This window comes from Mytilus trossulus, chromosome 8 (genome assembly GCF_036588685.1).
Source record: "Mytilus trossulus isolate FHL-02 chromosome 8, PNRI_Mtr1.1.1.hap1, whole genome shotgun sequence".
In the NCBI taxonomy this organism is placed as follows: domain Eukaryota; kingdom Metazoa; phylum Mollusca; class Bivalvia; order Mytilida; family Mytilidae; genus Mytilus; species Mytilus trossulus.
In genome coordinates, this window is record NC_086380.1 from 30,431,218 (window position 1) to 30,445,861 (window position 14,644).

The following is a 14,644-nucleotide window of genomic DNA, read 5'->3' on the forward strand; positions in this document are numbered from 1 at the left end:
AGCCTGCTCACAAAGATTCTTTAATTGTACTTATTTCACATGACTTATTTCACATGTGAAATAACCAGTTTTTGTTTGACTTGGAAATCAAGGTATTTCACTGTAACAAGAAATAAAAGGATTTATTCATTATTTTTTCAGAGGGAATCTACCTTCAGTGTTTTGCCAGGGTACAGCCTGGAGAGAAAGTAGTGTCCATGCCTCCTACAGAAGACGGCCATGGAGAGGAAGAGAAATTCATTACACTTAAACTAGACTTTGAAAGTTTTCAGAAATCTCCTGTCTGGACAGATGATTTCACAGTAAGTTTTTTAAAAGTGTCAGATATGAATATTTTAAGTTATAACAAAATATTATCACTGACAAGTTTATGTAATGAAATTGAGACTGGAAAATGACGTAAAGTTATACTAGTCCTTTGAAATCCTCTTTTAAAAGCTGATTGGCAGTCTAGAATAGAGATACATAAGTTGAAAGTAAATCATATAGAATTCATTCCTTTTTCAGAATTTGTATGGGTCACATTTATTAAAAACCTTTTGGTTTTTAAGCTTTATATCAGAGATGTACAAGATGAAAACTTATCTTTTCAAATTCACATGATGAGTGACTGTTTTCATTTGTCATTATTTATTTTTCAGAATCTTCACCCATTTTATGATGAGAATTCTGTACTATTGATACAACTGTATGGATTAGATGTAAAATACACCAGCAGAATAGAGCATGATGGGCCTGGTAAATTAAGGACCAGTAAAGATCAGGAATTATCATTAGGCAACGAACAGATAATAGGATGGACTGTTGTACCATTATTTGAAGGGTAAAATATGTTGCTTTGATATTTGTATACTGTGAATTAATCATTCATATGAAGACAATTTTCTTGTATTTTTTGGTAAAAAATGAGCAACCAATTTAAATGTTCAACTAAACAGATTTCAAATAGGCAAGTTTGTCAAAGTTAACAAAACCCTAAATCCAGTATCCACAAAAATGAAATTTCACTTTAAAAAGAAGTAACACAAAAAATGAATCCACAGTGGTTTGTTTGATATTTTGATATGTCATGAAGGTGTGTATTTTATTAATGTAAAAAGGGGGACCTTTTGTATTTATTTAAAATAATATAAATTCCACACTTGACATAAAAAACCAAATAAACCACACTTTTATTACTGTTCTACATCTTAAACTCGCATTAAATTGAGAATGGAAATGGTGAATGTGTCAAAAAGAACACTACCTGACCTAAGGGCAAAAAACAACCCAAGTCTACCAATTGGTCTTCATTACAGTGTGAAAATACCACATCCAGAGGGGGGTTTCAGCTAGCTAGCTGTCTCCTGAAAAAAAATATGTATTAGTTTATTGAAAATGGATGTCACGTTAAACTAAAAAAAACATCTATGAAAAACCATGAAGCCCTTATATTTGTCTATGATAAAAAGTTATGATTTTGTTATATTTTTTCAGAAACTCTGTAATGTCAGGAACCCATGAGTTACCAATCTTTAAAGGACAGTATCCTGAAGGGATGTTAGAAGATCTGACTAATTTTCCAGTTGATGAAGTCTTCAGACGATGGAAGTGGGATAAAGGGGCCAGACTGGTATGTTGGATATATTGTTTGATTGGCAATTATTGGAAGATTGTCAGCCTTGTTTATTTTTAGTTTAGATTTGTTTTTTAGCTCACCTGGCCCGAAGGGCCAAGTGAGCTTTTCTCATCACTTGGCGTCCGGCGTCCGGCGTCGGCGTCGTCCGTCGTCGTCATCGTCCGGCGTCGTTAACTTTTAGAAAAATCTTCTCCTCTGAAACTAATGGGCCAAATGAAACCACACTTGGCCACAATCATCATTGGGGTATCTAGTTTAAAAAATGTGTGGCGTGACCCACCAAACAAAACAAGATGGCCGCCATGGCTAAAAATAGAACATAGGGGTAAAATGCAGTTTTTGGCTTATAACTCAAAACCAAAGCATTTAGAGCAAATCTGACATGGGGTAAAATTGTTTATCAGGTCAAGATCTATCTGCCCTGAAATTTTCAGATGAATCAGACAACCAGTTGTTGGGTTGCTGCCCCTGAATTGGTAATTTTAGGGAAATTTTGCTGTTTTTGGTTATTATCTTGAATATTATTATAGATAGAGAGAAACTGTAAACAGCAATAATGTTCAGCAAAGTAAGATTTACAAATAAGTCAACATGACGGAAATGGTCAGTTGACCCCTTTAGGAGTTATTGCCCTTTAAAGTCAATTTTTAACCATTTTTCGTAAATTTTATATATCTTTTACAAAAATCTACCCATCTGAAACTGTTGGCCCAACTTAATCCAAACTTGGCCACAATCATCTTTGGGGTATCTAGTTTAAAAAATGTGTGGCGTGACCCGCCAAACCAACCAAGATGGCCGCCATGGCTAAAAATAGAACATAGGGGGTAAAACGCAGTTTTTAGCTTATAACTCAAAAACCAAAGCATTTAGAGCAAATCTGACAGGGGATAAATTGTTCATCAGGTCAAGTCCTATCTGCTCTAAAATTTTCAGATGAATCAGAGAACCGGTTGTTGGGTTGCTGTCCCTGAATGGGTAATTTTAAGAGAATTTTGTTGTTTTTGGTTATTATCTTGAATATTATTATAGATAGAGTTAATCTGTAAACAGCAAAAATGTTCAGCATAGTAAGATTTACAAATAAGTCAACATGACCAAAATGGTCAATTGACCCCCTAAGGAGTTATTTTCCTTTACAGTCAATTTTTAACAATTTTCATAAAACTTGTAGATTTTTACTACCGGTTACATTTTCCACAGAAACTACTGGACCAAGTTTATTATAGATAGTGATAATTGTAAGCAGCAAGAATGTTCAGTAAAGTAAGATGTACAAACATATCACCATCACCAAAAACATAATTTTGTCATGAATCCATCTGCTTCCTATGTTTAATATTCACATAGACCAAGGTGAGCGACACAGGCTCTTTAGAGCCTCTAGTTTTATCTCACTGTCAGAGCTTGCAAAACTTCAGAATGAAGATATTGAATTTAAAAACGTCTTGCAATTTACATATAAATTTTAAATTAGATCTTTATAAGTTGTTTGAAATTGCTAGAAATACAGATATTTTGTCTCTACTGAAAGGTTTTAATCATTTAGATTGGACAGGAATAGATGTTTTTAAGCTAATTGTGTGTTTGTTTGTAATCAAAATCCTAATATATGACAATGCTTAATAGAAACTGCTGCCAAATTTGTTATTACTGAAAAGACTCAAACTCTTAGATTTATTTACAACGGACTAAAATATTAAAAATTGAGATTACAGCATATAAAACAATAAACAATGCTTAAAATCTTTATATAAAGTATAAGCATTTAGTGCATATTTTATAACTAGACATAATCTATTAATTTAAACCATTGAAATGATCTCTGAGAACTGCAAATGGCCATGTGACCCAATAAATATAGGCGGACAAGCATTTGCAATAATATAATGAAGATTTTCATAGGTTTGTTTAATTTGATTTAAAAGATTATTAAGATATGAAAATCATTGTTTTACCTGTTTTGGAATGATTTTTATTCTCCATTTATGAGCATTATGTTTTCTGGTCTGTTCATCTATTTGTCTGTTAGTCTGTTTGTCCATTCGTTGTCCAGCTTCTGGTTAAAGTTTTTGGTCAAGGTAGTTTTTGATGAAGTTAAAGTCCAATCAACTTGGAACTTAGTACACATGTTCCCTTTGATATGATCTTTCTAATTTTAAAGCCAAATTTTCACACTCCACTGAACATAGAAAATTATAGTGGGGGATGGGGCTCCATGTAATAGAGACACATTCTTGTTTATGGGCTAAATCAATCAACAAATTGGTTCCTACTGGTAACTCCCTTGTTTCTCTTTAGACTCTATCATTAGTTTCTATAAATAACTGAACACATGCAAAACTCAGCTCCAAATAAGGAAAAAATTGGAGGTTTCATAAAAATATTATGGATGTTTGTAGGTTATTTTGTAAAAATTTAGCCTATTAAGCTGCTGATAGCTAATACTGAATTATCATTTCAATATTCTGCTTAAACTACTGTTTAAAACAAAACAAAATCATTCTTTATAGATATAGGAAGATGTGGTGTGAGTGCCAATGAGACAACTCTCCATCCAAATAACAATTTAAAGATTAAACCATTTAAGGTTAAAGTACGGCCTTCAACACGGAGCCTTGGCTCACAACGAACAACAAGCTATAAAGGGCCCCAAAATTACTAGTGTAAAACCATTCAAATGGGAAAACCAACGCTTCTTATCTATATAAACAAAACGAGAAACGAGAAACACGTATATATTACATAAACAAACGACAACTACTGTACATCAGATTCCTGACTTAGGACAGGTGCAAAAATTTGTTTGTCTTAATCATAAATTAGTAATGAAATCTATAATACAGGATGTACATGTACCAATACTTTATATATTTCTAGGCTGATTCCAGTATTGTAGTAGATGTTTGGGATGGACACTTTGAGTGGGATGAAGTTCCTGTACCACATGTAAGTACACAAATAGTCATCATAAATTCAATGAAAAAAGATTTTCTCAATCCTTACACATTTGATTATGGTCAGGGAAAAGACATTATTATTTTGCTCTTGTCAATATGCTTGGTGTCTGTAAACAAAATGGCAAAAGATGTTGCTGTAAGAAAATCTTTCTGCATTCACAACCAGGCCTTTTGAAGATGATACTCTTGAATGCTGACATTCAGATTTTGTTCTGTGGTATTATAAAAAGATGTATCAACTTAAAGCTGTAGACTTTTCAATTTACATTCATGCAATACAAACAAGACTCAGATGAAAAGTTTTAATATTTAGAATAAGATGTGAAGTATGCATTTTGATTTATTAAAAATTTCCTCATTGAAAATATAAACCATCCAAATTTTGTATCATTAGAAAAAAATAGATGGCCATTATATTAAGAATCTTTGTCTTTAATTAAACAGACTTACAAACAGCTGATGTTGATGTTTGGAAAGGAAGAATCTTTTGTCAATGCAAGAAAACCCAAGAAATCCTGGAAGAAAATAAGTGCATTTGTAGTAGATGGCTTGGAGAAGAAACAACAGAAGAATGGTACAGACAGTGAATTCTATCAAACTGAAAAAGATTTCTTCAACACAGAAATTACAAAGAAGTTTTATGATTTAATGGTAAGGATTGGATCAATTATACATAATTATGAGTTTAAATCTGTGATGTAACTTGCCCAATTAAATTTCCACTCTACTGTGAATCTGTGAATCTGTGTTCTGTTTGCAAAAAGTTGGATGTCTGCAGCTAAATTGAAAATTGGAAAGAGAACTTTTAAAATGCAACTATTTGAAGAAGAAAAAAGTCAATTTAAGACAAACAACACATAGTCTCACTTGGTACAGACACAAAATATGTTTGGGTTAAACTAGATTAACATGACACAATGTATCTTCCAACAGGATAACCTTCTTGGACGAAAAAAACAAATATGAGCAGTGTCAATAAAAATATCTCAAAGGTCCAAAACAATATTAATAATTTATTACTCAATAAATGAAAAAAATGAATAGCTAATTGGTTATAATCAACTATTAATTGATAAATTGCATTTCAGAAATGATCCAATATGCTTATTTAAATGGGTAAAGAGGTAAAGTTAGATATTGTAATTACTTGTCTCTATGTTCATCTGTATTTCTCCTTGAATCTGTATAAATACAATCCTCATTTTTTCTACTGCTTTGTTTTCCCTATGCTTTGTCGTGAACATTTCTATCAGTTAGCAATGTTCAGTAAAAGACCCCTTAAGGCCTTTGCCTGTTTTCTGGTCTTTGGTTGAGTTGTTGTCTCTATGACACATTCCTCATTTCCTTTCTCAATTTTATCAATCGAAAAACCATTTCAAAGGAAATTTGTTTTTGAAAAGATTAAAATAACATAATTTATTTATTATAAATTGCTTCAATGGCTCTTTTTATCCACTGCAATTTTTTTTTTTTTTTTTGTATTTTTATCTTGATTAAATCTAAATTATCCAATTTTGATACTATTGCATTTTTAGGTTGTCTTTGTAGTATATATTGTGATCTTATTTCGTTGTTGAAAGATAAATACTTTTGTTATTGCAGAGATGTTCCTAATGTACTTTTGTTTTGTTTGCCTATTTATCTGCTAGGAATAATTGATCTACATTTTAATATGCACTATTTTATTTCAAGTGACACATTAGCCTTTTCCTGTCTTTGTTATAATCAGACATGTTATAGGATTGTGAAGAACTATGTTAAAGAAATAGCAAATTAATAAATTCTGAAGTTTAATTAATTTGTTGGTTGAGGTTCTCTCTCTTACTCTACTCGTACTCTTAGATTTAGCTGGGAAGATTGTTGATATTGGAAATTTTTAATTTGATATGAATTATATCCAATTTTGTTCTTAAGTTTTTCAAAGAAAGCAAAGATGAAATTTATTGAAATTTCACGATGGATGCCATGAGTACATTCTTAAAAATGAATGCCATCAGTACATGCTTAAAAACTTTTATGAATGAAAAAATAAATAGCCAGTTTTAAACAGATATATCATGTTAAGGAGGGGTATTTGCAAAAAATACCAGTCGAGAGAATGTTAAATTTCACGAGCCGTAAGGCGATGGAAATTCATTCTCAAGACTGGTATTTTTCGCAAATACCCCTCAAGAACATGATATATCTGTTTAATTACACCGAATGTTAATGTTCAAACAAGCATTGCTGATCGTAACGTTACAAGCGTCCAGTCGGATAAAGTATAAGTCGGGTAAAAAAGGCATATCCTTTTGGCAAATACCCCGGTGGCATTAAAAAATGAACGATATTTATTTGATAACAGTGAATTGGTGAAAAATACACTGGCTAACAACCAATCAAAACCCAGGATTCTTACGTAAGGTGTAATTATAATCAGTTTTAAATTTTAGATTAAATGAATCAAAATTCTATATATCATGACTGTTTGTTTGACACTAACAAATCCTGTTTGCAAGCTTTATTTATATGCATGGGTGAGGAGTTAACAGCAGCCCCAAAATCTGTCACTACAAAATAAATGTACAAGTGTCTTTCTCATCAATAAGGATGTTATTTAATGACCTTGACTATCCGTGAGGGTCTTTGTTGTACGATTTTAATCAATTGTGATCAAGACTTAATGTATTTCTTGTTTTTACAGGAGGATGCCTTAATGACTGCAGGGTTTGGTCCTCTGAAACAGACAATATAATGGACAGATTATCAGAGACACTAGGAATAATTCACATATATTGTAGTCTTAAGATCATATTTATACCTATATTGAGTTGTCATTTTGAAAATGTAATATTGTCTATTTAAAGATATTGTTAAAAAGATATCATACATTCCAAATAACTTGTAGATTCTGTAAAATTGATCTTGTACAAATGTATAATTTACCTTGGAAAAAAATCTCATATTCATACACATGTACAATTGATAGTTTGTTAATCTAAACAATATATCATTATCATTATATTAATAGCATATTAAGATTTCTGAACTGAGAATATCATGTGCTGTGAAACCATCTATAATTAAGTAGCAACATTATTTTTGGTGTCATCTTAGTGTTAAATATATAAATGAGGGTGACACAATAATCAAAAAGATGATTTGTTTAATTTAAGAAATTATGTAGATCATATAAGGAAACAGTTTTAGAATGGTATTCCTGAAGGTGGTACATAACACTACAGGGAAATAACTCTGTAAAAATCAAAGTTGATATTTTGTCAAAAATTTGTGAAAACTAAATGAGCCAAATTAACTTTAGAAAAGGTGTTTGGTACCACCTTAATTTTCTTAAAATTGTTTGGTTAGGCACTGAGTTGAAGACTTATGTGAATTATGTTTACATTTTCTATAACATTCCATCCAGGATTAACAATGGATTGAACTTTGTTGTTTTCTTACAAATGCAAAATCAATGAAAGTGTATATGATTTTCAACATTCATTAATTCCTAAATAAATTCAAAAAATCAAAAAAATCATTTGTAGGTATTCCACCAATGAATCAAATTTTCAAAGATTTTTTCATGAGCTGGTGAATATGTTACAAATGAGCTGTGCCGGATAGAAATCAGCCTTATTCTATTAGATAACAATATATCTATTAATCATTTGATGTTTTGTAAAAAAATGTCTATGCAAAGTCTGTAACTGTTTGCAAATTTAGTTCATATAAGACCCCAACAAAATAGATCAAAGTTCATCTTTTATTTTGTATTTGAATGGTCCAAAATCAATCAAAGTCTTGCACATCTATATGTGTATATATATGGTTTACTTTCACAAATTGTGACTTGGATGGAGAGCTGTCTCATTGGCACTCATACCACATCTTCCAATATCTATTATACATGTGTACACTTGCATAAGATTGATTTCTATCCTATCTAACTCAAATGTTGCTTTTGACAATTTGAAAGAATGCGTATGCTGTCTGTTAATCAATGAATTTTAGTCTGTGTTCAACAAGATTTATTTAATGGTTTAGAAGCAGCGTTCTAAGATAAGAAGATTTTCAAAATAAGAAATCATGATTGGGATTTTACTTTTTTCCATTAGTAATAACAGTGGTCATATTGTAAAAATAGTTGGTTTTGTTTTTCTTTTTGTTTAATTTTTTAAACAAAATTTGATAATTTAAGGTAATCTAATATTATAACATATCATTTGAAACTTTTGTGTTCCATTATTTTCCATAATGTTTGGTCTTTTTTTTAATATTCGATTTTGTTTATTTATTTTTATTTATAATTCATTCATTTTCACAGAAACTTTTTTTAATTTTTTGTATTGTACATATTTAATTTATTTTTAGTTGGTAACAATTACCTATTTTCAGTGGTGCATTTTATAATTACTTCTTGGTGTGTATGCAAATTATGGTTATGCCTTAATTTATTCTATTTCTGAGGTAATTGGTCTCTCTAAGAACTGTAAATTCAGAAATTAATGCGAGGTTTTTATTATTGCGAATAATGCGACTGAGTTGTAAACGCAATAATTTAAACTCGCATTTGGAAATATTTTATATGAATTTAACAAGATTTTTCTCGTAATCGTAAAAATTGAAATTGCATTTAAGTCTAAAATGACAAAATCGCAATAATAAATGCATGCAATAATTTTTGAATTTACAGTATAGATATTAAATTTATTTGTTCACAAAATGTTTTATGCAGATATTTATTGAGGACACATATAAAGATGTTTTCATTTGTCATTTTCATATCCCAGTTAGTTCGACTACTGAAGTTTAATTCAGTGTTTTACTTATAAATATGTCTAATTGTGCCATTTATACATACATTCTATTAATACAACATTGTAAAATAGTTCATAATATGTGCATGTTTAAGGTTTCAGTTTACTGCTTTCTTCATGAGCAAGATGGTAATACCTATATAACAGTAGATAATAGTTCTGTTTAATATATAATCACTTATCTGAACTTTGTCAAATTATCTTTTTATTAACAGATTTATACTTTTGATAATCTTTTTCAACTTGTGTGAGGTAATTAAATAACATGCAGACAAGCAAATTCAACAGTAAACCACATTTACAAATAAATTTATTATAATAAATGGCTATGGTTCATTGAAATATTATTTAGATTTGAAAGCTATATATATAGGTTAGTTTTTCAAATTTCTTCTGTTAAAATATACCTGAGAAGTTACTATATCTTTTCTTCATCATGTAGTTTGATATATTGTGTTTGTCCTGTTCATTTATATGTCTCAATTTAATTTTCGTAAGAAATCTCATAGAAGACACCGGAAGTGAATACACACGAGAACATTTCGTCAGATTATATGCATTTCAGCACCTCCTTTTTCTTTTTTGATGAGATTTAATATTTGGCGGTTTCCTTAAACCCAGGAAACCGGCTTTTCCGTTCTTACTTACTTATTTGGGAGATTGTCAAGTCAAAATTTCTTGTAGCTTCCGTTGGAATAGTATGAAATATGGAAGAAAGACTTTATATCACATTTAGGGTGGTTTTTCATGCAATTTAACAAGTTTACATTAGAATGCAACAAAGTTTTACAAAATTTCCCCAAAACATAAACATGTTGAATAGATGGCATCCTGTATCAGGTTAAATACTTTGTTAAGTTCCATGGAGTTGTAGTAAAATCAATATTTAAACCATGATCATTATTATTAAAAGCTTTGAAATAATATGCCAAATCAAACTCGGATTTTAGATATAAGAAGATGTGATATAATTTCTAATGAGAAAAGTTTCAACCAGAGACTAAATAACATAGATTTAAGCATTTATATGGCCTATAGTTAACTCTATTAAGTTCCATTAAAGGGAAATGTGATTGTTTAATTGGGGCATGATATTCTATGAAAGCCTATATTTCTGAGGTGATATCATGATAGTTTGGTTGGGACATGATATTCTATGAAAGCCTATATTTCTGAAGTGATAGGATACAATGTTATACTTTATTCTGACCTTTTTTGTTATAATGAATGATATTGTTTATTTTATTGTAAGACTGATCTACAGCATTTGTAATATTGAACAGAATTTGAAGTGTATCTTATGGATATAAAATCATGTTGTTAACGAATAAAGTCTGACTTTTCATTGTCTTGTTATTTCAATGAGTTTATAGGCCTCATTAAATGAATGTTGATGTCTGTTTATGTAGATTACTGCTGCCATATTGAAGCTCTGACGGATCACAACACTAGATATTAACATGTCTACAGTTGTCCCATTTGAAAATTAACCTGTTGTTTTCTCACAATGATCATGATATTTTGACAGAGTGTGGAATCCCATTTTTGGTGATGTATGTATAGCAGACGACACTTACCATGTCATCACACCTGGTGTTACCCCTATTACTTTTCTATACTATTAAACGAGAAGACCTCATTTTGGGTGTCGCTTCTCTTCCTTCCACAATAAATCAATCATCATGCCTCTGAGTCCTATAGGTAACATGCATAGTCGCATTTGTCATCTATTCTTATGATTATTCAGATTGAGTTATTTTGGGAGAAAAACGACAAAAAAGGAGCCCGCATATGATTCCGTCATCAGACTGACTTTTAGTCATAGATTAGACTTCCTGTTTGAAACATGCACAAATACAACCAATCGTACAATAGATAACAAAAATGAAAATTAGATAGGCCAATCAGAGCATTCTCCATATCATGGTGTTTAGATCGCAAGAACAACAACTATTATACCTCCTTATAGAGGACAATCATTTTTCGCGTTTACCTACATGTAAACCACGATTATACTACTTTAAAGACTTTCTGTATTCTGTCCACTGTTTTTTTTTTTAAATGTTTACTATTTAAGGGGTCATACCAGTTGCATTTATATTAAAAAAAGTAAAACATGTGACACAAGTACAACCAATGGTAGAGTGTTCTCCATATCATGGTGTTTAGATCGCAAAAATCATTATACTTTCTGAGAGAGGACAAATATTTTCCCCGTTTATCTAAATGTAAACTACGATTATACTACTTTAATATAAAGCGACTCTCTGTATTCTGTCAGGGAATTTCTATGTTATTATAGAATGTCCCTATAATTCTGTTTACTGTTTTCTTTGAAATGTTTACTATTCAAGGGGTCATACCACTTGCATATATATTAAAATAAATAAAACATGCTCAACTTCGTCTTAAACTACCTCGACCAAAAACTTTCACCTGAAATGGGACAGACGGACGGACAGACGGATGACCGAACAAACGAAAATGAACACAGGAATCCACAGACTAGAAAACATAATGCCCATAATTGGGGCATAAAAATTTATTGTTAAAAGGGAAAATAGTGATTTGGCAAAAATGAAAGTAAGGTAGAGATTAGCAGGAGGCAGGACCTTTTTCGGGGCATCGGGATCGGGTGTTTTTGAGCTGGGATTTAGGGATTGATCCTTACGAGATCCGGGAATATATTTTTCGATTTCAAGATATTAATTTCTTTAAATTATGCATCTCGGGATTTCATGGTTTTAAGCCCGGGATTTCGGGATCAGGACCCCTCCGATCGACAACCCCTCAAATTAGCCTTAGTCGGTATTAGTCATTTATATATGATTCAAATCCTACCATTGGCATGTTAATAAGGCTCTCAAAAAAAGTACTGATGGATTGTCAAAGAAGCATATTTTTTAGACTAATAAGGGTAACCTCACCTAAGTACATCCTTAAACTGATGATTGTTTATTGTCCAATTGCAAGTATTTCATATATATTAAAAGAGAACATAGGTTACAAGTTTTTATTTGTACTGATACATTTATTTTAGACTGTTAGTCGTCCAGTTGCCGGGGTTTCACAATATTTAGAGAGAACAAACAAATTTTAATGTGCAAAGAATGGTACACTTTCATCCGTTAACTGCACAGTTTACCTAAACATGTTTGCTTACAATTTACATACGACATTGCCGAAATGATGCCCCCACATTTACCCAGTTTTTATCGGCCGGTTTAAAAAAGTACTTTATCTATATTTTTAATGAAGTGGTAAAATTATTATACGTTAATGGAATAGCAATAACCAAATAACGCTTGATATGGACACGTTTGGGGGTTTGTTGAGAAATGGACACGTTTGGGCATTTATACAAATCACACGCTTTGGCGATGTTTTTAACTAGACATGTTTTGCAGTTCAGTGACGTCAATGTGGACACGTTTGGGGGAATCAGAAACGTTTGAGGGGAAGGACACGCTTCTGAGTGTTACATATATATGAGAAGAATTGATGTCGTAGGCCAGAAACATGAATATAATTGAATTTAACAGAAAGGAAACAAATATTGGACTTTGGAAAAAGGAGATACCTTTTACGTAATTCTCCATACATAATATATTTTACGAAAAATCATCCTACAACAGTTCACAAGCTGTATATGCGCGCAATTTCGCAGGGTGTTCTAGTAGTATTTGAAGATAAGACCAGTAAACTCAATCTAAACTTTGATCAATGAAGCATGAAAGTACACCTTATCACTATTTGTCTGCCATTACTGGATATCACAGATTCCTGTAAAATTTTGACATCATAAAACAAAATATCTGACGGGATTAGCGATAAGGTGTATAAAGTCAAGGTCAGAAAAAAAACTGCTAGAAAAAAAGGAAAACATCTCATTATATGATTTCAGGCATCTGAGGCACTTTTCTGGATTTACCTTCATCAGGAACGCTCATAGCCAAATCTTTGCAAGCCAAGCGTCAGCTTCACACCTTACAATTATTTCATACACCACATATAGTTGACCTTCCCCTAAAATATGCTAAGTAACAAACCTAATCACATAGCTTTAACCTTGACCACTGGTCTATGAAATTAGGATGAGGTCAAGTGAACCCTGTCTAACAGACATAGTAAAACTTGCAAGGAACTTATATACCAAACATAGTTATCCTGATTACTCATAGTAAAAAAGTAAACTAAACAAATTTTAAGCAGTAAGTAAACCAACAAAATGAGGTCAATGACAATGGACAAATGACTGATTGAAACTTTGAATCGAAAGGCATCTGTATAGAAGGTATGTAGTATCCAGGTCTTATACCCTCTGAAATATAAAGCTTTGTAGACATATTAAATAATGCTGAAGTTATTTCTATTTCTTGCGTACTGATACGAAAGTCTCAGGCGAGACGATAACACGGACTATCTTATAGGATTTCATCATATAAAACAATTATCCTAGTAGCTGAATACATGGAGTGTACTGTTTCTTTGACAATATTGACAGCAGCACTGGTATAAATAAGGGATGTGATGGTGTGATTTTTAAATAAGACAATCAAAGATGAATAATAGATTACCTAACGACCTTCAACAATGAACAAAATCCATTCAATATAGTCAGCTATATAAGCTTAAAGAAAAAGAAAACCAACATCCTAATTTATGCTTAAGACAATAAATGAAAAAAAATATATGGCAGACAGCAACTTATGAATACAACACACAACTAATAGAAGGTTTTTGATATATCGTACCAAACCTCATATTTCATATATTTCAGCATGAACTATTATGTACTCCTTAGGACTCCTGTGCAACCTGTTATTGCTGTATGAAAATTTATCGTGAGAACAAGAAAACCATTCAATTATTTTCTCATTTATTCTAATCTTTAATACAAAAACTTAACAAATAAAGAAAATTATAAACAAATATCAATATATTACCAGTCATAATAACAAGTTCACATTATTTTAATCTAATATCACAAGTTTTTAATGATTTAAAAAAAATGCTAACACTGGCCAATGTTTGATATGAGTCTGTTGAGGATAAATAAATCAAGAGGTTAATATAAACTGTAAAATATAAATAATGTCAGTATATAAAGATGGTACCAAACACCAGGACTAAAATTAATTTGGCTTGTTTTATTTTCATAAAGTTTTGACAATATATAGTTCATTTGACACACTGTTTGACAAAAATATAAAATATGGCCTATAGATATAAGTTTGACAAACACTAATTATGATACCTTAATTTTT

General features: G+C 31.1%; 1 protein-coding gene across 1 annotated transcript in view; it reads left to right on the forward strand.

Annotated features, from left to right (window-relative positions):
* The window catches only part of LOC134680796 (uncharacterized), a 44,278-nt gene extending 33,556 nt beyond the window's left edge, over positions 1 to 10,722 (forward strand). The window contains exons 23-28 of the mRNA XM_063540031.1: positions 142 to 302; positions 642 to 823; positions 1,477 to 1,612; positions 4,499 to 4,567; positions 5,023 to 5,229; positions 7,262 to 10,722. Of these exons, the coding sequence (XP_063396101.1) occupies positions 142 to 302; positions 642 to 823; positions 1,477 to 1,612; positions 4,499 to 4,567; positions 5,023 to 5,229; positions 7,262 to 7,312 (806 nt within the window). The 3' untranslated portion in view covers positions 7,313 to 10,722. The remainder of the gene's footprint in view (positions 1 to 141; positions 303 to 641; positions 824 to 1,476; positions 1,613 to 4,498; positions 4,568 to 5,022; positions 5,230 to 7,261) is intronic.
* Positions 10,723 to 14,644: the final 3,922 nt, after the last annotated feature.